Genomic DNA, 24,606 nt, shown 5'->3' with positions numbered 1-24,606 from the left:
CACATATGTGCACAGGAGTATAACAACACTCTTGAAAGCCACCAAGCCTAGTATTCCTCTTCAACACTGATCAACGGGGAAGGTCTAAGGAAAAGGGAACAGCAAAAGCTTAGACAGTGTATAACCATAAAGCATATATATGTTTCAAAAAGAAAAACAAACAAAATACTTTCCACAGCATTCCCAAGGTGCAATTATTTGTGGCTTGGGACTCTGGAGTCATAGGTAGTTTTTCATCTCAATACTAATACATAGTCAAAAAGGTTTGGTCAGTAAGCACCTCTGAAACGTGTGTTTCACTGATCCTTGTTCTTATTATCATGCAAATAAAAAGAAAGTGGGGAGGAAAGAACACGAAAAAAACTTTTAAACAGGAACTATCTCTAGGATTATGAGAGCTCTTAGAAAACTGAAAATGGTCATTCACACAAATCAAATATCTGTCAGTAGGAATACATTTCAAAAAATTCTTCTGTCAATTCTGATAGAAACTAGAATGATTAAAGAATCATTCACTGGCATTATGGGTACAAACCCTACTTCTGTCTTCTGCAATTTCTCATCAAATTTGAGGAAGTGAGAGAAGTAGAAAGTGGTTCAATTTCAACAGCTTATACAAGATCAATGATTTTGTACTTCTTACCCAAGTTTTGAAGAACCTGATCTCTTTCAAGCTGAGTGTCTCGAATTTTATGTTGCAGCATCATTAGTTTCTCTTCATACTGTTTTTTCAGTGTTTGCAACCTTCGCTGGCTGTTTTCTAGCTCATCTATCAGTTTCTGCTTAATTGCTATTTCACAGGTGATATTTGCCAAGTCAGCTTGATAATTTTCTAAAATAGAAAGATTTCTGTTAAAGTAAAGCAAGGACCACGTGAACACAGATAATCCTTGCAATCTTAGGGTCACTGTAAATACATATTGTACATGGGAGGATTCCACACAAACCACTATGAACCTGGCCTCTAGTCAATTTCAAAACCCATACAGGGACATTCGATCAATTGTCTATTACGTGTTTTAGCACCATAACCAAAAAAGTAACTCACAGAACACACTCTCCACAGAGAATTACACACAGACAGTTGACAACACACTTTCTTGCCTACCAAGACCTGAGGTTTGACAGATATTTGCAAAACTCTACAGAATATTGCACTAACATCACCTTTTTCATCAGAGTCAGAATCTGATTCATCTGAGCTTTCAACAACTTCCATATCATCTTCGTCCTCATCATCTTCCTCTTCTTCATCATCATGATCACTCACTTCCTGAATTTCCTCCTACGAAACATACAGACATTAAAGCACTCCACACTTTTCCATGCCTCAATCATTTTTGACTGTCACTGTGAAGCTGCAGTATTCACCTAGCACATTCCTAATTTTCTTTCTATAACCTTGTAAATCTTTAAACAGACAATGAACAAATAAGCCAAACACTTGTTAATACTTACTCCCTCCAATTCATTATTGTCTCTCTCAGAAGTGCCTTTTTCATCTCTTTTCTCCTGCTCATTGTCTGTGTTATCCTCCTTAACACTAGTAAAAGAGGCAGACACAAATTATTCACAAACTGAAATGGCAATTGTTTCCCATCCCCCAAACCAGTAAGTTGTAATTCCAAATAAAGATGAAAAACAAAGTGTAGTTAGAAAAATGTACAGGTGTTGGGCATGGGTAAAACACAACTTCCAAACTTCTGCAGATAATAAAATAATGCCTAATTAATCTTGGTTTGCAAGGTGATAGTAATGATTAGCACATTGTTCCAGCATCAGAATACACATCTCCATGTGCTACAGCAGTACTCATTTTGCATGGAAGTTGCAGTGTACCCAGAGTAGCTTTTACAAAACAATAAAAGAACACTGTGTGCAAGTACAATGTACATTACAGGTATTCCTACACTTTCAAGCTACAACAGAGCCTACTCTACTCAGAACAGTCTTAACATTTATGTATAAACCTTAAACAATATCCTAATTTATTGTACTATAACCACTCTTTTGATTAGTTATCTACTTTGCCATAAAGGGAATGCTCAAAACAGTCACTGATAGAACTATAAAAAGGGTTTAGAGAAGGGTTTTTTTGTTTTGTTCTAAATGTTTGGTGTATTACCCAGTAGGGCAAGTTTTAACATTTTTAAGGGCACATTTAAGACATCACATGCAAATATAACACAAAAAATCAATGGCACTCTGCAAATTGTCACAGACCAGGTATCTCTAGTGTTACATATACAAAATCCAAAGTTCCAGTGGATGGGAAGTTGTGACAGAATAGAGCTAGACACCATAGGGGTACTAATGCAAAAATGTGGTTAGGACTGCATAGTGTGGAATCCACCTCAACTAACATCAGCTGCATAAAAGTTTGGCAAGCTGTGCTGTCACTGATCAGGCACAGAAACTAGAAATGCACATCTTCCTCCACTGATACCAAGAGGAGCTCAGATTCAAGATCAAACTCTTCGGCAAATCCAATACTCAGTGCAGGGACAAGAAATACACAGTAGATTTGAAACACTATGATTTGGTAAGTGACACCTTTAAAACAGAGATTGAATCTAAAAAGTGTCTGTTGAGTAGCACAGTGCTGTGTACATGTGATTTTCTGTTGTATTACTGTATTATTATATCTTTTTAATCTGTTCAATGCTAACAGATTCCCTTCTGCACCACTCACTACCAGTTATGAACTGACCATGCACAAAGCAGAAAGCTTTTGCTTGGATCATCTGAATACATGCAGCAGCTGGGGATGCTGGAATTTAAAAATCTAACCAGATTTGTACACAAAAAAATGCCTAACGGAACACTGTGTCACACAATCTCATTTCCACAGATTCTCATCTCCCTCAAACTAGAACATATTCTATGTTATTAAGCCTAAAAGATAATGGATCTTAGCTCCAATCCTCGTGCAAATTGAGACAAACCCCCAGTTTCCCTTCCACTCAGTACAGAACTAACCACTACAGAGAATTTGTGTTCTGCCTAACAAAGGGGAGGGACAGCAAGGAGGAGAGCCAGCAGCTCCACCAGGTAGAACTGTGCTACTGGTCTGTGGATTCACATCATCTGAATCATTCAGTGGGTAGGTTTTTTGGTTCAAAGTAGACAGCAGAAAAATAAAAACTCCCTTAGCTTCTCTTTTAATCATAATATAGTTCTCTTTTTAGAGCCCTCAGCTTAACTGCTCTCTGTGAATGACTATTCATCTGGTTTGGCTGAAGTGGAATGGGAGGAATGATCAAGGCTTTTGTCACACGTGTTCAGAAACCAAAGCAGCAGACTTGACTGACGTGTGATGGTCCAAGACACTCTTGATCTCACATACCAAAGGTATTATTGTTATATACTGCCTGCCAGACATTTCATACTATATGCGCTACTGCTCTTTCCTCCTGCCTTCCATTTCTCTTAGGCCATGCAAGAAAGAAAACAATTAATTCAACAGGAATTCCCAAAGGTGCCACCTCCCCACAAAAGCTTGCTCAACCCTGTGTAACTCCAGAGTCAACCTCAATTCCACAACAAAGGTTTCTTCCAGTTAAAACACTGATTGAAAGTGAAAACCCAGGAAAGAATTCCGAAAATTAACTACTCCTGAAGTACCTATGAATCTGCCCAACTTCTTTTCATGTATGACAACCAGTTAATTAAAATGACAGGTAATTAAAAACCTGGGAAATATTCCAACCTTCTTTCTTCTTGACTGCTTTCCTCAAGTTTCTGTAGCCTTCAAAAGCACGAGGTACAGTATTGGAAGGCCAAGCCAATGAAGGACAAACCAGACAGTGAAAAGCAAAAGTGATAAGAAGGTAAAAAAATGATATATATGAGCTTGCGGAGTTTAAAATGAAATTTTAAAAGATACCATCAAGAGACAACAAGTAGTAAAAAGGCAATACATCCTGGACACTTGGAAAGTAAACAGAAAACAAAAAAGAAGCATGTGTAGGTTAACTAATTTGCCACTGGTAACAAGTAAATTCAAGTTACACTAAGGAAGAAATTTTAGACAATGTATTTAACTTTGTGAATTATTTCTAATAATGGATTAAGAAAATATCTCAAATCTAGAAAAAGCTTTCTCCTCTTTCTCCACTTAAAGCTGGCTGGTAAAATACTGAAAATTGCAAATACTCCCACTGACCCAAAGTTATATATTCTCAGGAACATATCAGGAAAAAAACAATGCATAAGTTTTATATATGCTGATAACATATTGTAATATAAAGCATGAATAAGAAAACTTTTAAATTATTAACTTACTAATAATTTAAATAATATATTCTGAATATAATTATTATTTAAAAATCTTCAAACTGCATTCATGTTTTTGTTTGGGTTTTGTTGTCTGTTTTTAAATAAAAAGTAGAAAACTGCAGCTTATTTTTCTGGGATTCAGAAAGTACATGTGAATAATTTCTTGTTATTCTTTAACAAATTAACAAAAAACATGCACCAGAAGCAATGAGATGGACAAAATGTTAGTATTTCTGCCTGCACTTTTTCCTCTTGAATCAATGTGGATTTACCAGTAAAAAAGGTCTGCATGACATAGGTAAGCATAGAGATGGCTTAAAATTCATCAACTACTGAAATTCCTCATTTCCCATTATGACAAAGTTTTAAGCAAGAGCTTTTGCTGCTTTTTCACCTTATACTGCCTACCACCTTCCCTTGGTATCAGCTAGGAGCCAGCAAGCTGAATCCCACATAACTTTCATCACTAATTTAATTAAGGTTAGGGCAGTCAAAAGAAAACAGTCAGAAATGGTTACCAGGTATGTAAAAGGAATGTGAAAGATTTCCTCAGGGGCTTCTAGGGGATAAGTCACATTTAGTCACACTGTGGGATACTCCAATCAGTAGGCAAAATATTATTGCTGTGTAAACTGTTTCCAATAAACTTCATGACAGGTGCTTATTAAGGCTTCAGATATTTAACACTACATACTTGCTGCTCATTCAGAACCTTGCTCTTAGACCTTCAGGCTATCTCACAACAATTTAAATAAGTTGTATGTATTTAAAATTGTGCACCTTTTGTCATACTGACCCATACCCAGGAAACAAAAGACCAAGAAAGGCAGCAGAAGGGGCAGAACTAGTAGGTAGGCTTACCAATCCCATTTTTATAGAAAAATGCTAGTTAGACAACCTGAAAGGAAGGGCAACACTAAAAAGAAATAGTAGAGTAAATGTAAGTAAGTGCCTACAGAAGACAGAATTATAACAAAGAATCCCCATCAAACTGGATAGCAAAGTGTCTTGTGTATTGCATTAACGTACACACTGCCAATTCCTGAAATTTTGACAGAATAAAAATTCACAATGATATAGCCTTAACACAGACTTTTCACTAATTGGATAGAAGCACTCTGCAGATAGCAAGAATGACAATGTATAATCCCTCAAATTCTAACATTTCTCAGCATCTAAGGAATTTTCCTCCCAACACACGCACCTCAGAAATTTCTATTTATTACAAAGCAGTCTGCAGATAGGCCAGTAGATAAATTCAAACCTTAGCAGCACTTTGAAGAGTATGACCCCAATTTTATAGAACACAAGGCCCACTTTAAGATAGAGCCATCAAGAGGCCTCTTTCAACTTTCATTTTTCTATAGCTCTCTAATTCTATAATGCTAGGATTCAAAACTGATCTCAAAAATAATTTATGGTAAGTAGTCCCTACTTTTGGATCAGACTACTTGGCCGTCCGATCGCAATATTATTTTCTTGGTGTGAGAAAGTATGACTGGCTTTCAGAAAAACAAAACAAAACCAAACCAAACCAAACCACAAAAACACAACCTAACGACTGAGGCTCTATCTAAGCATGTAGTTAAATGCATGCTTGATTTTAAAATGTGTTAAAAAATACAAAATCAAATCTTTGTTCCTGCATTTACAGTTAAAGGACATACTGTAGTGCTTGGATGAAGAAAGGACAGAACACGCTGCTGATTTTATTTAATGCTTCCATCTTACCCTCAAGTTCCTACAAAAATGAGACAAAATCTAATCACAACCCCCATAAAAGTCTTAGAGCCTCCTGAAAAATGATATGCAAAGAATCTAGTTGTACTTAAAATGACTGTTCTCTAAAAGCATCAGACATTTGTGAGGTGAACGGATTTACAGATATAGGATCTAAAAGATATGACTGATCCTCATCTACTCTATACTTTGACTATTTCAAGCTTAAACTGTTACAACTTTACTCTGAACTTGCAGAAGGACCATTATTAAAAAGAGTAACAGATTAGCAGCATGGAAAAATTCAACTAAAACAGAGATTTCTAATGGACGCAAAGTCTCTGAGTACACAAAGCCTTGCTGTGCTAACTGCTATCTGAACAGGCATTTGTGTCAATTTCTATGAGGATTTTAGTAGATGAGAAGTTGGACAGCAAAAAAAATCCAGCAGAGCATGATGTTGCAGAGTTAGGAAAACTCAAATTAAGAAACATTCATAGAAGCAAAAGATAAAGCAAAAGAAGCCATTGCAACAGCTACCAAAGAATCCCCAGCTATTTAGAATATCTTTTCTTCAGAAAGCTGTTTCAGTTTGGACAGAGTTGAAAAAATTTTTACATTTTCTTCAAACTTCTGTTAAATTTCAGGCGCATTTTAGAAGAAATTTTTAAAAACAACAAAATTTAGAGAGAGCACCTGTGCTTTTATCATTGTGCATAATTACACAGAAAAATTCATTACAAAGGAGACAAATACTGCACACTTCACTGGAAGAAAAGATGCAAAAGAAAACTAACTTCAGCATGGAAAAGGGTTTCAAGGAACAGCAGTTTAGGGTCCAAACCCACACAAAAAGCCTTTTTAAATTTCAGTAATTAAAAAATAAGCCCTTTTACTAAGAAAGAGAAAACAAATAGCATTATAATTCATACACCACCTCTTTTTCTTTTTCCTTTCTTTTTTTTTCAGCTTTTCCAGATCTTTCTTGGCTATATCTAGAATTTCCATTGTCTCTTTCTCTGAAGAAAGCATAGAAGCAGAAAATGCTGATGGTCCACCAAAGTACGTGGCTCTTGATGAGGCTCTTGACAAGCTGCGTCGAAGATTTTCATTCACTGCTTCACTTTCTAATAATTTTGCTCTTAATAAAAAACAAAACAAGGAAGAATTGTAGACCATGAATTACAACTATTGCCAGTACATCAATGGAGTAAATTCCTTTAAAATACCATTTTACACAATGATTATATATACTGTTCCTATAACCTTGACAGAATACATGAAAATACTTTCATGAATACATGAACATACACACAGATGTATACATACACACACAGATACATGGCTGAACATGCTTTATGAATATAGATAGCAAATGAAAGCTATACAAAAGCTCTAATGTAAACTGAGGATAAGCCAGATATTTTTTTAGCACGGTATACATCCAAGATATAGATAAATAAAAATATCTAAAATATTTAAGAGTTCTTGAATTTTAAAAGGAAGTATTTATAAAAAAAATTTTTAAACAAGTAATTTCTCAGTGCTGTCATTTTTACAAAAGGTTATAAAGCTATAAAAGAATTGTTCTAAGTTTTGCTGTCCTTGGTGCAACATTATTAAGTTATCACCATAATTTAGGCAACATCTTACTCTCATTTCTATTGTCATTTTACATGTTGATGTCCAAGAGCAACACCAGATGGTCTTAGAAGCTGAAGGACCACTCTCCTAAAGTAATCCCTACACAGGAAAACAGCTGAAGTACTGCTAACACTTCTATTATTTTTTTAAATGAAAATTGTCCAAATACATATAATGCAAATACCTGAGATCTTCTATTTCCTTGATATAGTTATGAATCATGTTGCTAATTTCTTCATTTCCTTCCCCTTTGAAAGACAGAGGGAAAAAGGGAATGAGGGAAGGGAAACATTGAGAAAGGGTGGTAACAGTATAAACGTATGAATATAGCTACTAAGCACAAGGTACCAGCAAAGGGAAACAGTCACATGGGCTACACTTGTAAATCTTAACTTATTTGGAAAATAGTTTTCCTTCTTAAACTGAGTTACATTTTTTGTTCCTCTCTCATGTGATCATCATATGTAACTTGTTTTCCATGTTAGCACATGTTAACAACCCCTAAATCAAAATTACTTATCTGGAGTTTAATTTGGAATCAAATTAACTTGGTCTGGTTGTTAAACCACCAATGGGGCTAAGCATACAAATAATTCCTATACAAAAATATTATTTCATGTTTCTTCTTGTTCACATTTCTAAATGGATGGTCAAATCAGAGTACCAAACTACTTGTATTATTAAAAAAAGACCTCAGAAACAGAAGAAATAATCATATGGGGGCCTATCCCTGCCAAAGGAGGTCCTACATTGCTAATAAAAAGGCATAATTTTATTTCAAGGGATCAGTGAAGCAAGGACATGCAATTAATTTAAGTTCATGAATTTATGAAGCAGTTTATGCACATTCACAGCATACCTGTCCTGGCTAGCACTTGGTTGGCCTGATCACTCATAAGCTGTGTTATTCTGGCTCTAAGAGCATCAATAGTCTCTTGCATTGCTTTAATTCTAACACGCAGGTTGTTGTTTTCTGTTTGCAGCATTGCATTCTCATGGAACATGTCATTGATGCTTTCAACGCCTTCTTCATCTATAATCCTTTTACCCTTCAAGAAAGTAAAAATATTTTATTACTAGTCAAGGCTTACCTACACTTTAAAAATCCTAAATCAGTAAAAACAATCCACAGATGACTTAGAATTCTATGCAGACACTCATAGCACAAGATTATCTCTCAAAGAGTTTAAAAAAATGATAAAGGGATAGTTTTCAAAAGACTGATGTCTGGGCCAACACCTTAGCATCTGGGTTTTGTGTAATTCCACTTTAGTCTGAAATACAAGTTTTTGAAGAGGTTAAAAAATAAGAAGATAACTCTTCTTATCAAATCAGAATACGAGCTCAAGAAGAGCAAAAGGTGATCCTGTTTGGTGATGACCTTTATTGATCAGAACACTGAGTAAAATTCAGGAAGAAACAGGCGTGAGTATTTGCCTTATACTGGATTTTTAAAACAAACTCTTTTAGCCATCTAGGAAGTTTTCAAAAGCAATACACAGTAACAATACACATTCACTTACGCATCAAAGTTGTGGTTTGGTCATTTTTCATTTGGAAGTGACTTTCTGATTGTCTTTCAAAAAGCAAACAGCATGCATCATGTAAGTATCACTGACATTTGCAGACATTTCATTTTTGGGGGATACAATCTACGTTTTCTAAAAACACCTGGTAATCACTGGAATTATGTGTTGTTTACATGAGGGTTGCTTTTCCAATGTTTTTAGCATATGAAGTGGAAATAGTCAACAGGGGGGGAAAAAGCTCCTGTGGAAATATAAGCATTTTAAAGCAGAAGAAATCCTAAGAGGACAAACTTACGGTTTTGTACTCCATGAGTTCCATCTGTAGCCGTGCAATCTCACTGCGCAAAGCATTTATTTGTTGACTGGCCCTATCCTGATTAACCATCACCTTGTTCTTGATGTTCCGCGCCCGGTTGGCGTACTTCAGCGTGTTCAGAGTTTCCATGAAGTCTCGATCCGAAGGGCTCACACACGCTATCATGAGCGTTTGACTGGAAGCCAGAAACACAGGTCAGCATTACACACCACGGAGAAAAAGAGCAGAGAGAAGCTAACAGGTCCTCGGGCACAGGGTGAAACAAGAGTAGCAACTTTACGGTATTTGTGAAAATATTTCTGCATCTGGCTCACTCCAAACCGTGAACCACAAAGGCCAGCAGGTCTTGTATCTCCCTAGCATAGAATAGGAGATACTAGATCATCACTTATTCCATACATGAAACTCTAAAAGCTATTAATGGGTGTTTCCAGATACGTTTCTCAAACATTTGCCTAAACATACATAAACTGAAATTAAGGAATTTATAGTCAACCTAAATTCCTAGACAGTGATTTGGATCATGCAGCTGTCAGGACAGCCTACTGTAATTCCTGAGTTAGTTACTTACTTCATCTGAAAGATGCCCAAATGCTCATCTTACCTGTCCATACATGTCTAATGTGCCTGTTCTCTACCTCAGGTTCCAAACTGGCTGAGTTCTCCATGGCAAGTTATCTCCTGTTCTCCAAGAGAAGGCTAAAACTAGGGCTTACCCTTAGCACTCTGTGTCTATAACTGTATTTGCACCACCTTTCATAACACCACTGCTTAGAGCAACTTTCTGCAACAAAAAGCAGCAGGACCTGAGCTCTTGGCCCAAGAGGCCCATGAACAACCATGCTTCTTTCAGCTTCCTACAACATCCCTGAGCCATCCCATCATGGGATATTGTTGCAGGATGAGAATACATTCCATGCTCCAAATACATAAATACAAAAGCAGATACACCAGCAGGAACCAATAGGACAAATGCAGAAAAAAAAAACCAAAACAATTTTCACTCCAACCAAGCGCTTCCATCATTCAACAGGTTCCTTCCCTCACTCCCTGGAGCACACTCATTCCACATCAGGTATGAACAGCCTGGAAGGTCAGAACCAGAATTCCAGCTGCAGATCACTCTGAAGGTGCATACCTTGCCTAAATTCTCAACAGAAAGGGCAAAACATCTGCATTTGATAGACTGAGTACACTCCTCCAGGTTTTAAAGGAATTTGCTTCTCCTCTGAATGCCACAACTTGGGGAGTTGTGTTAGGAAGAGTGAGCTGTCTGTGGGGCAAAGGAGCATTATCTGCATCAGGCAGGCTGGATTCTGATCTTCACTTTCGATAATTTCAGACTGAAACAAACAAACGAATCCCTGCAACAATCATATTCACCATACACACTGGGAAACTAAGCTAGAAAGAGTAACTAGCCTGGGGCTACAAAAAAATTCACTTTCAGCAACTCTTCCTCAGTTCTCACCCGTATCTTTGTGCCACTTCTCCAAACTCTTTCAGCCCTCAAGATAAGGCCATGCCAGATAAGAAACAAATTTTTTTAATTCTGACATTGAGAATATGCTTACTTTTTGAAATCTCAGAGGACTGGTTCTGCTATGCATCCATCTTGAAAACTGAACAACTTGAACTCCAGTTTTCTATCTAAATTGTAAAATGGACTAGGGCTTTTTAACAGTTCTATTTCCTTTGTCACCATTTCTTTAAATTGCTCCCCTTGTTCCTGAAGTTTGGAGGGTTTTCATTTTTCATGTTATACATGATAACATTCCTTTTAAAACATCAATGCTCCATATTTTTATTTGAATAATTCAAGAAAAGTTAATATTTAAATGCTGCTTAAGAACTTCTACAGCATTATACTTAAAATAAGGATTATTGTGAGAACAGTGATATAATGTTTTTATCACTGTTAACTCAGGATTTACTACAACCTAATCCAAATCATTACTAGTAAATTTCTTTATTTGTTAAGAGAGAAACAATAATGTGGACAGTTATATCTAGAGTGGAAGTTGGGGGGGCTACAGAAAAGGCATAAAGAAATCTAAATCTGATTGTCCAGAAGAAAAAACTGCAATATTTGTTAAAATTTAGCTTTCCAATGCATTTTGGTTGCCAAAGCCCAGACAAGAAACCATTAAAAATGTGATGGTTTTATATATAAGTATATATGAAAAACATCTTCCTTAACAGCAACATGCTGATTTGAGATGTCTCAGCACGTATGTCACGTACAAAAAAACTGGGGGGAAGGAAGGCATCCACACAATTCTCATCAATCAGAAAAAAGACAAAGAATACAGACAAGTAGCATTAAAGCATTTTGGGGCAGCATTTGCTATCTGTACATTTGTGCTGGTTTTGGCTGGGATATAGCTCATTTTCTTCACAGCAGCTGGTTTGGATTTGTGCTGGAAACACCTGCTGTGGGTCCATGATGCAGGTATGCTTGAGATGCTGCTGAGCAGGGCTCACACGGAGTCAGAGCCTTCTCTGCTCCTCAGGCTGCCCCACCAGTGGGTGCACAAGGGGTGGGGAGGGGACACAGCCAGGGCAGCTGAGCCCACCAGACCCAAGGGATACTCCATCCCATATGGAATTGTGCCCCAAATTCATATGCTGGGCAATGGGACAAAAGGGGGGATATTCAGTGACAGCATTTGTCTTCCCAAGTCACCCTACGGCATGATGGAGCCCTGCTTTCCTGGGAATGGCTGAACACCTGCCAGCCCACGGGAAATGAGATATTTCCTTTGCTTTGCGTGCATATGTGACTTTTGCTTTAGCTAGCCACGTGTCCTTATGTCAGACCTGACTCTTCTCCCTTGTGGTTCTCTCCCGGGGGCAGGGAGGGAGTGTCTGTGCGGGGCACACTGAATGAACTCCGTGATTGCTCCTGAAGAACACGGGGGGGAGCCGCGGAGCTGTCAGACACCAAGATATTTTGGAGTCCAAGGAGTATTTCTACAAAAGGCCGATTTTAGAAATATTTTTTTTTTAAAAAAACATGCTCGGTAGCTGGTGTATTTGATAAAAAATTTAATGAAGTGCTTTCTGCGTTTATTTACAGAGAGAGCTTAGCAGAGCTATGCCGTTAGATTTCTGCTGATTTGTTTGTAATTCTTGAGTTTCTTTCTCCCTTTTGCGCTTTTGAAAGTTTCTAGCCCTTATTTCACTTGTTTTTTCTCTCTCTCCTTTCCCTCACACTGCAGTGCTTCAACTTGTTACTAAAGCTCTCTCTGAAGAGGATCACAACAGTTTGAGAATTTTCTTCCACTTCTCCCTACTCCTTTGGGTAAAAACTTCCTACTCTCCCAGACACAGGAGCCAGGCATATTGGATCACATAAAAGAAGAGTACTACCTTACTAAAGTATACTCAGCTTTGGTCCCTCTTATATTTGTACATGTTAGCATTAAAAATACAAAATCTGTATTTTAATAAATTTGTTAGTGTCGCCTCCTAAGCCTTCAGAGGTGAAAGCTTCCCTTCACTGTATGTTCAGAATGTATACAAATGGATTCATACAAACCCTGGTGAAAGACTACTTTGTTTTTATTAGGCTGCAATCCAGCATCAGGTAACTGAACAGATGTATCATAGGCTGAGATATATAATCTCTAAAAAGATGGAAGTGACTGTGGGTGGTAAACTGACTCCAAGCCCCTGTGCATGGCAGTCAGAGCAAACAATTCACTAACATTTAAAAAACAAAGCAACAACAACAACAAAAACAACCTCTAAGGGAGAAACTCATCACAGCATTAAAATATGCTGTAAACAAAATCTGCCTTTGTACTATCTACAATCTACAGATATTTTCATGGGAAGAATTTGCCTGAAAATGGTAACTTCTAAGTAAGTAACCTGAAGCTTCATGTCTAGTAAAATAACAATAGCACTGAAAAGAACAACACAAAAATCCTCTTTAATATCTTTCCCTTCCATTGATGACAATTACTTGCACGACAACTTATCTCCAGAATCTTCCTCCAGCAAGACTTTTATTGTCATTTAATGTTCATTTTACTTTCTGCAGATTATGTTCTCATTCACGCTCCTTCACAATGAAATACATAAAATGTTCCAATTTTCATACCTGTTTCCCCCAAGAGAGTCTTGAAGTAGCCTTGTGAGCTTTGAATCTCTGTATGGTACATGAGTTGCCTTCTTGCTTTTATCTCCCAACGCACTAATTACATTGCCAAGTGCCAGCTATAAAACACCAAATCACGTAACACACAAGTCAGAATCAGCTCCTGTGTAGTTTTATATTAAAACACCTATAAACTGGAGTCAGCATATTGTGAGAAAACTAACAAACATACTCATGACAGTTAGCATAAAAGTATTTCCAAAGATTTCTGTATTTTATATTTAGAAATTTTTGTGTTCTCAGCAGTGCATTGGATGACTTACAGTCTGGCACCTGGAAGTACCAAAGTGCTTAGCACAATTCATTTGCACTATTAGTATCTCTTGTCAGTCACAAACTAAAGTTGGTACTACTTAATCTAACAAATATTTGCTTTGGATGACAAAGTTGATCTCTACCTCTAACAGTAGCTATAATTTCTTTAAAATAGAATAAAATATGGGGCATTTATATGAAGGAAAAACCCCAGATTTTAGTATCTCTACAGTTATAAAGCAAATGACTTCTGACTTTAATGTAAAGGCTTCTAGTCCATGGCTATCCCGTTCCATTACTAAAAGGATCTAATGCATGTTTCTAAACAATCAAACATTTGGCTGTGAAATTATTTTTATGTGGAACCACACACACTTCAGTCAAGCTGAAGGGTTTTGCTTTAGGTGGCGCCCTGTACTGCAAGTTCTTGCTTTGGAAATGCTGCAGCTGCCACCAGCAGATGAAGAACTGCACACACCCTTCTTGCTTTGAAGGATTCAAAGCACTTTCAATCTGTTCCACAAAACTGAGGGCTGGACTTCACTGTAAATAAAAGCTTTGTGATCTTATATTAGTTACATCACACTGATTGTCACCTTCATGCACTTTATGTGCTCTTTGTTAGGACACAACTATGTCATCTAGATAACCCCAGTCCTGCTGGCTTTGTGCTTATGTCAATGATGAAATTGAACTGAATATTCTCTCTCTTCCATATAATATAACCAGCAGAACTACAGAAAATAACCAATGTCATGATGGCAAGAGAATCATTGAGAACATTCTAATTGAATACCCAAAAAAACTGGTACTGCACAATAGCCCAGAAAAAAGGTGACATGTTTTCACATACAGAACAGACATGTATTTTTGAGTCTTATTTAAAAGAGTTGCACAGAGCCTCCACATAGCCATGGTACACAAAACAAAGACATGAAACTACAATCTCCACTGATAATCACCAGCTCTACTTTTCAGTGCAGTTCAGCATTAACAAAATCATTTAATACAATCAATTTAAAAATTACTTCATTTAATACAGTCAATTAAAAAATAGCCAGTACACAGACAAAAAAAATTAAGCTATAAGCTATAAATTTCATTTCTAAGTGTTTTGCCTGGGTTTGTTTTACATTATATTGTATAGTTGCATAGTCTTACTAGTCCACAGTTGATGGAGATGCCTTCCTTTGCCCTTTCTCCTGTAGCTCCTGTTCGCTTTAACCTTTCAGATCCCGCCAGATCAACAAAATGAAACTTGGCAGTAAGAGTTTCATATTCATTCATCTCAGAAGATTCAGATATTATCCTGTTATCAGTGGCATTATCCTGAAGCAAAGAAGAACCCAGAAGGCTTGGTGAGATCTTTCACATTAACATCTGCTAAGTTCAATCAACAATTTACAAAACTACCTCTTTACTATGACCATCTCCTTATTCTTTCTTTTATAACAACAGTATTTTGAAACACACTATCTCCATTTTAATCATATGTACTAACATATCATTCTTGAAGACCTAGTTCTAGATGCATGTGATTACAAATTACTATAAGTACAAGCTACCACTGCTTCTTGATGAAAAAATAAGGGGAAACATCTATTAAAATATACAAGTCTCCAGCAAGGTCAGCAGCAAATTTGTATCTCTCATAAAATGCACTCTTGAACCAATTGTCAAAGGAAACTGATTCAAAAAAAAAAAAAAACCAAAAAAACCAACTTTAATATTACATTATTACCCCATAAAATCACCAGAACCAGCTAGTTTATAAGCCTGCCAAATAGCTGAAAGATATTTTGATTTTATACCTCTCTAAACCCCATCACCAGCCTCCCCGTGGGATGATTCTTCAACTTACATTAGGAATTATTATTGGAAACTATTTCTCCTAGCAGTCAGTATTCCACTAGCACTTCTGACTTCCCCAGAAAATAGGAACAGTAGAGGGAACAAGGGAAAATGAAGAGGTTCCTTTCTCCCTTCCACCTTCTTCCCCCAGACAATGACTGGCACTTGCTGCAAGCCTCTATCAGTGCAGGGAGCCTGCCCAGGAACACACTGCCCTGGGGCAGGTACCACAGCCTCAGCCTCTTTCCACTTCACATCCCAAAGCACAGCAGGAAAATTATCCTTTTTCATTAGACAATCCCAAACTTTTCTGTCAATTAGTTTCATTCTACCATTCACTGTAGACTTTTATTTTACTACAAGTGTAGTTAGATTAATTGTCAGGAAAGTAACACAATTAGAAAAGTCTTTAAAACGCTCACTTCTTGACCTTACTGGTAAGACACCCATTGCAGGGCAATTTCTACTAATTTGGCATGGTGTCAGATAATAAGCATATATGGAGTGTATACTGGATTCAAAACAAACTCTCACAGCCCAAACTACAAGCTTTATTAGGAAATTCTAATCACATTAAGCATAGAAAACCCAGAAAAACCTTCAAAAAACAAAAAAACCCAAACCTAATCAAAAAGCCAAACACAGACCCTCAGGTATACTGTGGTGACCTTTATGTCCTTGGCCAGCCAGCCTACAGCTCCCTTTGCTACTGCAAGGGGTAATACAGGTCTCTGCAGACCAAACCCTCCTGATGGTAGTTAAATATTTCATGCATCCTTTTGTAGCAGTACCAGAAGAGAATGGGAACTGTGCCACTTCCACAAGACCAGGAATCATTATTTCTGTTATTTTGATGTTTACACTCTGGGGGCCACACTCTTATTCCCAGCCCTCTGAGTCACGATTAATGCATCCCATCACTCTCCCTCATTTAGCAAGTGAAATGCACATCCAGAAACTTCCCAGAAGCCTGGCTGATGTGCAGAGAGCCCCAGGAGCCTGTCTGAGCGCTGCAGCCCTGGCTGCCAGCCAGCCCTGGGCACGGGCCACCGCGCACAGAGCGGCACGGCCACGGCTGTCACCCGAGAAGGAGAAACCGCGTTGTCCTAGTAACAAAGGTCTCCCAAAACTGCTGTCTACAGAAACTTGAGCCACGTCTCTCCTGGCCACCCAATAATAGCTTGTATTAATTTAGATTCCAGGAGCGTTCAGAGGACAGTGTCAGGTCTATCCTCTACTCTCCTAAACAATGCAGGGAAAGAAGAGGGTGTGGTCTTAAAAAATTAAGGATTTAGAAATGCACAGCTCCACAGCCAGATTATCTTGTGAATATCTCCCAAGAAGAGTTGAAACAGAACAGTTTGACAGAAGGCAGAAGATGGCCACCTCTTCCTCTAACACAAGCCTCTGTAAAAACACAGGCAGAGCCAGGCACCAGTGCCCTGGGGCAGCTCAGCCCCAGGGAAGGCTGCGAGTGCACCAGCACAGGGGGACTGCTGGGACAACAGCCTGCAGGAAACAGGCCCCCACAAGACTTCTCACTCTGCAGTAGACAGTTTACAGCAAAATTTCCAAGCAGACAATGTCACCACGCAGTGCCCTGTGTGGGCTTGTAGTGTGATGCCAATCCCTCCCAAGTGAAGACAGCTGACCACACCACCAAATCCAGTTTCAGCATGGCAAGCAGAAAGAAGTGTTTTTAGCAGGTGTATAAAGCAGGTCTACATACCACAAAGGACTAGGAAGGAACACTCATTTTGCCTGTAAATGATTATTTGGAGTATTAAAAAATAAAAGCAACCCCCCAAAAAGTGCTGCAAATCCAATTCACTGTTCCACATGCTTAAAAATGTGATAACTGTGGGTCGGATAGTATGTAATATTTTAAAATTATATGCAAAAGACCTTTAGAACATTCAAGTTAAATCCCCCTGAAGGAACTGTAGTTTTCAGTAATGTGGATTTCGTCAGAGTTCTCCCCTGTACAACATACACCCAACAGCAACTAACAGCTGAACAGTCACACGCAGAATGTTCTACAGAACAGCTTCATGTTCATTCATGGTGAATTTCACCTTGAATTTCAGGTATGTAGATTTAACAAAATACCTGCACCCCGAATATAGAGCTATTTCAAATATATACACTGAGCCTCAGAATGTAATGCTTTTCTACTTGCACCTTATTGTATATCAACAATTAATCTGAAATATCCAAGCAGTTTCAGTTAGCTGACTGCAAGTTTAAACCCACTAGCTGCTTAGACACTTAAATGTGCTTTCCCAATTAAAGACAAATTATATTTTAACTTTCTCACTTGTGTATGTCGCAACAAAATACTGAAGAAAATGCTAGGGGAGAATGGGTAGGTTCCTGTAAGAGTCTGCAATTTATGGTTGCCTCTGGCTAGAGGATAGTTACATATGCACAGATTAAATCAAATTATTATAATGCTTAGCAAATTCATCAAGCATTATGATGACTACAGCATCCTTACTAAGTCCAATTCAAATAGCAGTGACTGCCAAAACTATCCCCATTTTGAAAAACAGCCACTAAAGAGAAGTTTACCAACAGCAAAAGTACGTACGGCGTTGAAGGCGGGACAGACTCTGGTCTGACACAGGTGTATGGTGAAGATGGCGTGTGAGCGTGAGCTCTGAACGTTCATCTGAGTGCTGGCAGTGGTTCGAGACAAAGCCCCCAGCTTCAAGCACTGCATCATCTACAAAACAGGCAACAGTACATTGCATCCCTTGCTGGTTAAAGGAAAAATGTTTCATGACTAAAATTTCTCTCTTTGCTATGCATTCAGTTCCTATATGCAAAAAAAAAAAAAGAAAAAAAAAGACAAAGATCCCTAAATAAGCAAACTAAAACTATTTTTTCTGATTTCTGTAAAATACTTAAATCTTCATATTCCTCTCTTTACTGTGCCCTAGTAGTAACATACCTATCTTCATTCACCTGTACAATAAAAAGTACATTAACATTTGTATTCAGATTTGCAGTGTACCTGAATAGCAGTTTATTTCACATCATCCAAATGCAAAGCTTTCCTCTCAAAACAGATAATAAAGATTTGGGAGATCAGATTTACATATATGTCAAAATTCTCCCAGCAGAACTATGTTATGAACAAAAACCTGTCCCTAGCTTTACATGAAAGCGATATGCACTTAGTATCAAATATATCAGATTTAAGGCTATAAAGAGTTAAGAAAATAAAAATTTTAGCTAGCTTTTACACTTAAATTGCCCAGAAGACAGATATAAGCTAGCATTACCTTTATTTTTAAACAGTCATCAAAGCATACAGACATTTTTAGAATCTACTTGGCATGTAACAGTGTAATTTATTTCCAGTTATCACCTCAGATTCTCCATTCACAGTTCGAGTTGTAACGCCCACTGTATAAATTCCTCCTGCTGAATCTTCATGTATTTTAATATTTGATTTTTTATTCTTTGCATCAATATCACGTGTGGTATCAAAGAGATCAAGAATTTCTTCATTGTAAAGCTGAGGAGAAGAAAAAGACAAAAAACATATCACTTTCAGAAGGAATTCCTCCAATGACTAACAAATCTGTGCATGGCACGTACCAAAAGTTGTAAAAATCCAAATGTCTCAGCTCCCAAAAGATGTGAAACAGCCAAATTTACAAGGATAATAGGTGACAGAGCAGCTGCAAATTAAGTGACCTGCACAACTTCCTATGATGCCACCCAAAGATGCAGTAAATTCCTTCACGCTGCCAGATCTGAGATAAAATTCTTTGGTGGGACCAGGGAAGAGGAGGAATTTGGTGCCAGCAGAACAAGAGTGGTTTCTGTGGCAGGCACCTGCTGTCTTCAGATTCAACCTTGGGCTTTTCTTATGTGGATTAAGTTGGCTGCACTCTGCTCCAAACACTTCCAACTCACTCCACTTGCTCCCCCTGCCATTGCACCTTTCCTCATCTCCTCTCTCATACCTTCATATTTCTATGGCTCTCATTTAGATAAATTCTTCCTGGGCAGGAGGGAATTTGATATATAATAATGGTTTTTGTGCAAGTTGCTTCTTAAAGACAGCAAGCATCAGTCCAAAAATACTATGGCATGGCTTCTTGAGCAGGGCTTTTGTACTCCAAAAGAATATCCTCAGCTTTATGCAGTGTTTAGATTGAATTGAAGATATCAGGGGGAAAAAACCAGACAACCCACCCAGAAGAAAACAGTATCCCACTGAATTTCATGGCTGTAGTCTCTGCCTGTGTACCCTGGAACATATCAAGTGTCTCTAATTTAGTTATACTAATTTGTGTCAGCAAAGCTCAGCCAGGACTAATTCAATTCCTGATCAAAATTCCTAGGTAACAGTCAAAGAACGACTACAACAGGTCTGTATTCACACAAGGTACTTTCTCACAGAGCTGAAAATGACTTTCTCAAAAGAAAAAAGTCATCCCTGAGAAGAAAAGACTCAGCGTTCATAAATGTGATGTTTTTCTTTAGTATAGTAAAAAAAAAAAATTCTTTAGTAATAGTAAAAAAGGAATTCTATTTAATTATTAGGCATAGATAGTCTATGTAGGAATCTTCTTACTAATCCTTTACCTTCATAAATTCAAACAAACTGATGCCACAATTTGGCGCAGATCCTGATAACGCGCCTGCAATTGGATGGGACTGCATATGCATGTCTTTGGAAAAGCAGGAAAGCAAGGAGTTAAGGGAGGCAGACTGCAGCCAGCTAAAGAAAGGCAAGAAAGTAGCAAACAGGAGTCACTGTTCCCAACAGTTATCCAGCTGTAAGACTTCAAAGTTATTCCAAAAATACAATCTTGCTTCAACTTGCTCAACGACTAAATTATTGTTTATGCAATCCAGCTCTAATGGTAGACAGGATGGGAGGAAGAGGATACTTTTTGACACAAAAATAGTGTATAATATCAAACTAATCAGAAAAAGTTCCTTCTGGGAAAGCCTTACTAAAAGGAAAAAAAAATCTACCAACTAAAATGACATTTTTTTAAGGGAGAAATTATTATATACATCATTTAACCTTTCTCTAAATAGATAAACAAGACAGGTTTCAGCATCTACAGTTCAGCTGAAATACATTGCAATGGCTGCAATTCCTCACACCATTCTCACTGGAATATTTAATCACTGCCCTGTATTTTGGGACGCAGTCACATTTGTAATCTTATGTCAAAAAACACAATAAACTCAGAAACCACACTGGTTACTGCTCCTTATGCTGCTCATGTTGCAGCTGCCTAAGCAAAGCTGCAGCTCCCTGGTGCACAGAGTACAGCAGTCCCACAGCACATGCTCAAGCCAACTCTCCCTAGGCAAATATTAGCCTGAGCAACAAAAGGTTCTGCATAAGGGTAGCAACCCAGACTGATGCAAAACTAATGCCAGCTTGTTAATGACTAAAGGACTTGGTTTTACTGCTCCTGAAGTAAACTAACAGCTTTTCTCATGGGTAATACTGAAGCAGGGGTTTCTACCCCCAAGTGGATAAAGTTGTACATACTGAAGTAAGCAAAACAAATTTACACCTGCTCTTCCTAAAATTGATTCTGCCTCTCTGTGTGCCTGAAGTGTTGGATTTTTGCAGGTTGGTAGAAAATGTAAATATGTTACACCCGAATCAATCAATTTAAAGAGCAGTTCCACAGCCAGGAGACGCAGTACAAACCCTACAAGGCATAAAGCAACGGCTGCTGCAGGCCAGAAAGATCACAGATGTTATGGCCCCTTTCCCCAACTGTGTCTACGTGAAAGTACAAGGGGAGCAGTTTTGCCACAGTACTGACCAGGGTTGTTTTTTTATTCCTCTGAGTCTAAGAAAGAAGAGAACAGTGATATTGAAGCCCAGTCCTAAACCAGTGGGAATTGCAGAAAGAAGTATTTTCGTGCTAGGTTTCTTCATTGGTGAAAGAAAGTCTTCTGAACAGATTCTGAAAGCTAAAGAAATCTATGGCAAAGTGACAAAAGCAGGCAAAGCATGGTCACTACTCAAAGCCACAAAATACAATTAGGGGATCTTTTATAATTTCTTGTTTTAAAGTTTTGTCAAGAATTACCAACAGGCAAAAGCAACAGGCCCTACAATCAAAAAGGGATAAATGACGACAAACAAATATTTGTATACTTCAAAATAATACTATGAAGGGAAGTAGTAAAATAATTGGAGTAAGGAAAAAAAAAAGACTTTTTCATAAATTGAAGAGCTGAAGCAAATCCCATAAATTTTCCTTTTGAAATCTTGTATATTAATTCAAAACATCTGGGGAGAAAAAATTTAATTGGTTTTCTTAAAAACAAAAAAAAGAAAAAACAAAAACAAACAAAATGCACAAAAAAAACTACCAAAAAAATTGCATAAAGTTACATCCACAAATGTGGATCATATTTACCTCTAAGAACTGTGCATTCACTTTAAAATCTGGAGGTGGAAGTCCTTGCTTAATAGCACCTTGTTTTTTTTCTTCAATACATCTGAAAAGGTGCTTAACAGCACGGGATATAATGCCTTGCTCCTCTTCTGTTATGTTGACGTCAAATCCAGTGCCCATGGTATATGTTTTGCCAGCACCTGTCTAATTTGAAAAAGGAGTAGTCACTAGAACATGTTAATAATACCAAATCATCACAGAAATACAGTTTGTGCACACTAGTGTTCACATCCACCTGCCATCTTTACAATATTAACACACACAACTACAGGTCACGTTGAAAAATGGATAAACAGCAGAATTTGGACAAACTCTACTGTTTAGCCAGTGATCACATACAAGAAGGCAAAGAGCAGCGCAATCTTTCATAACCCTTCCCCTAGAAACTTTCCCTACCCAGTTCACATCAGCCTTGAGCTATCTCCTCTAGGTCAAAAGATGAGTTAATGTTTCCAACCAGGGCTGTTAATTGAAGCATGTATTTTGAAGGTAAAAGCAGCATTTGCAATTCTTTACTGAAGCAGATCAAATGACTCCCTTAATTAAGATGTCTGAATATCTCAGGTATTATATTCCCATTGTTCTCACTTTATACTAAAGAATACAAGCTCTGTCTTCACTAGGAAGATAATCTAATTAAATGTGAAGTCCAATAGAAGTCAAGGTAGTGTAGTGTTTTCACTTAATTAGTGGGTCAAGTCTAAGACAAAGATAGGATCACACAGCTGAACATAATCTGCTAAACTGGATCTGCAAACTGCTTTGTTTGACTAGGAATAGACTTCACCTGGCTAACTTGAGATGCAACACCTAACAGAGCTGAAACTCAGCATCCAAGACCACATTTTATGCAATCAACTTGTAAAGGAATATTCAGAAGACAGTAACACACTGCTTACATTGTGCTCAGCTTCAAGTGTGCCCAGTGCACTAAGAGGGTGTGTTCCTGATGAAAAGTTCTGACTTTGGAATCTGATCTCTGCATTTTGCCCACAAGCAAACAACGTGGCCTGAAGTTCTCCAGGATCTATTTTTAAAAAGCTCCTACTCACAAAAGCTGCTAAACATGCAGTTGGTTGAAAAGTTGCTCAGAAAAGACTCTCCAAGTGAGTAGGTCAATGATTTGTATTGCTGCACTGAGGTGAATTCAGGAATTATATGGACTGATACTATTTTCAGTATTACTATTAAATTCAGATCGGTGGTCCATATATAGTCTGTGTTTCAACTGCCAGTCTAAACAGACTTTATATAAACTCAGCACTCTCCTAGAGGGTAACTCATTGAAAATAAACCCAAGATGCTAAAACCAGATTAATGCATTCAGAAATTTAAGAGAAAAATCAGTTTAAAAAACCTGTTTATTCCAAAATAAACACTTTAAAATAAAATTGTGAAGCTTACCTGGCCATAAGCAAAGACAGTGGCATTATAGCCTTCAAAGCAACCTTCAATCAGCTTTTCTATGCACTGCACATAGATCTCTTCTTGCTGTGAGTCAATGTTAAAAACATAATCAAAAGTGAAGGCCTTATCTTTTCCCAAGAACACTTGAGGTTCACCAGGTGTGACAGATGTACAAATATGGCATCCTTCAATCTTCTCTTTGGCTAACTGTGGTCGAATTCTGTTTTGGAAGAGATAAAAAGAAGTATTAGAAATTCTAGTTATCAAAAAGAGGAGTACACAACATAAATAAGGGATCTGAGAATTCCTTAATGACTGAGAAATGAGAATTTTTCTTCACCAAGCCAAAAGATTTTTGGTTGTCTGAGCCACAGTACTGACTGTATCAGAACCCCAGCCTTAAAACTGCTTTTGCTAATGACACCATCTTTTCTGAAGGTTCACCTACTTCAAGCTGATGGCCTGCCTAGAACTCTGAATGTTTCTGTATGTTTATTCTGCATTACTGAAGAGTCACTTTTCTATGTTGTTTCAGACTTGGAAATCAAGCTTTCCAGTTTTATCAAACTTCTGCATGCGTTCATTGTTAAGTCATTTTACTTTTTTCACAAGCAAGTTAAATGTGAAAAAAAATATAGGAGAGTTTAAATAGCAATTTGGGAGCAAGGACCCACCAACACCTAGCTCAGCTGGTTAGAGCCTAGTGCTAGTGATGCCAAGATTGTGGGTTCAGTTCCTGTATGGGCCATTCACTCCAGAGTTGGACTTCAATATTCTTATGGGTCCTTACTAACAGAATGTTCTGTGATATCATCTTCAATGAAAGCCTCCTTGCTGCAAGAGCAATGACAGCAAGGAAAAGGTGAAATTGCATCTTTCCTTTTGTCAGAAAAGGAACTTGTACAGCCAGAACACTTCTGTGAAATGTTTGGTTTCAGTGAAGTATACCTTCAGATAGCAGAAAAAGAACAATATTTAACAAGTTCT

At 37.7% G+C, this 24,606-nt stretch overlaps 1 protein-coding gene across 4 annotated transcripts in view; it reads right to left on the bottom strand.

Annotated features, from left to right (window-relative positions):
- The window catches only part of KIF21A (kinesin family member 21A), an 85,794-nt gene that overhangs the window by 33,306 nt on the left and 27,882 nt on the right, over window positions 1-24,606 (bottom strand). For 2 of the 4 annotated variants that reach the window (XM_084206176.1, XM_084206174.1), the window contains exons 2-15: window positions 23,617-23,839; window positions 22,174-22,356; window positions 19,131-19,280; window positions 18,348-18,482; window positions 15,068-15,235; window positions 13,595-13,710; window positions 9,466-9,661; window positions 8,501-8,690; window positions 7,826-7,889; window positions 6,935-7,138; window positions 3,710-3,748; window positions 1,459-1,543; window positions 1,168-1,285; window positions 644-832 (exon numbers count right to left, since the gene is read on the bottom strand). In XM_084206176.1, coding sequence (XP_084062302.1) covers window positions 644-832; window positions 1,168-1,285; window positions 1,459-1,543; window positions 3,710-3,748; window positions 6,935-7,138; window positions 7,826-7,889; window positions 8,501-8,690; window positions 9,466-9,661; window positions 13,595-13,710; window positions 15,068-15,235; window positions 18,348-18,482; window positions 19,131-19,280; window positions 22,174-22,356; window positions 23,617-23,839 — 2,060 coding nt within the window. The remainder of the gene's footprint in view (window positions 1-643; window positions 833-1,167; window positions 1,286-1,458; window positions 1,544-3,709; window positions 3,749-6,934; window positions 7,139-7,825; window positions 7,890-8,500; window positions 8,691-9,465; window positions 9,662-13,594; window positions 13,711-15,067; window positions 15,236-18,347; window positions 18,483-19,130; window positions 19,281-22,173; window positions 22,357-23,616; window positions 23,840-24,606) is intronic. The other 2 variants (XM_084206177.1, XM_084206175.1) reach the window with 1 other exon arrangement.

Source organism: Fringilla coelebs, assembly GCF_963513975.1.
Source record: "Fringilla coelebs genome assembly, chromosome: 5".
NCBI classification, from domain to species: Eukaryota; Metazoa; Chordata; class Aves; order Passeriformes; family Fringillidae; genus Fringilla; species Fringilla coelebs.
This window is presented reverse-complemented; position numbering and strand designations above follow the sequence as displayed.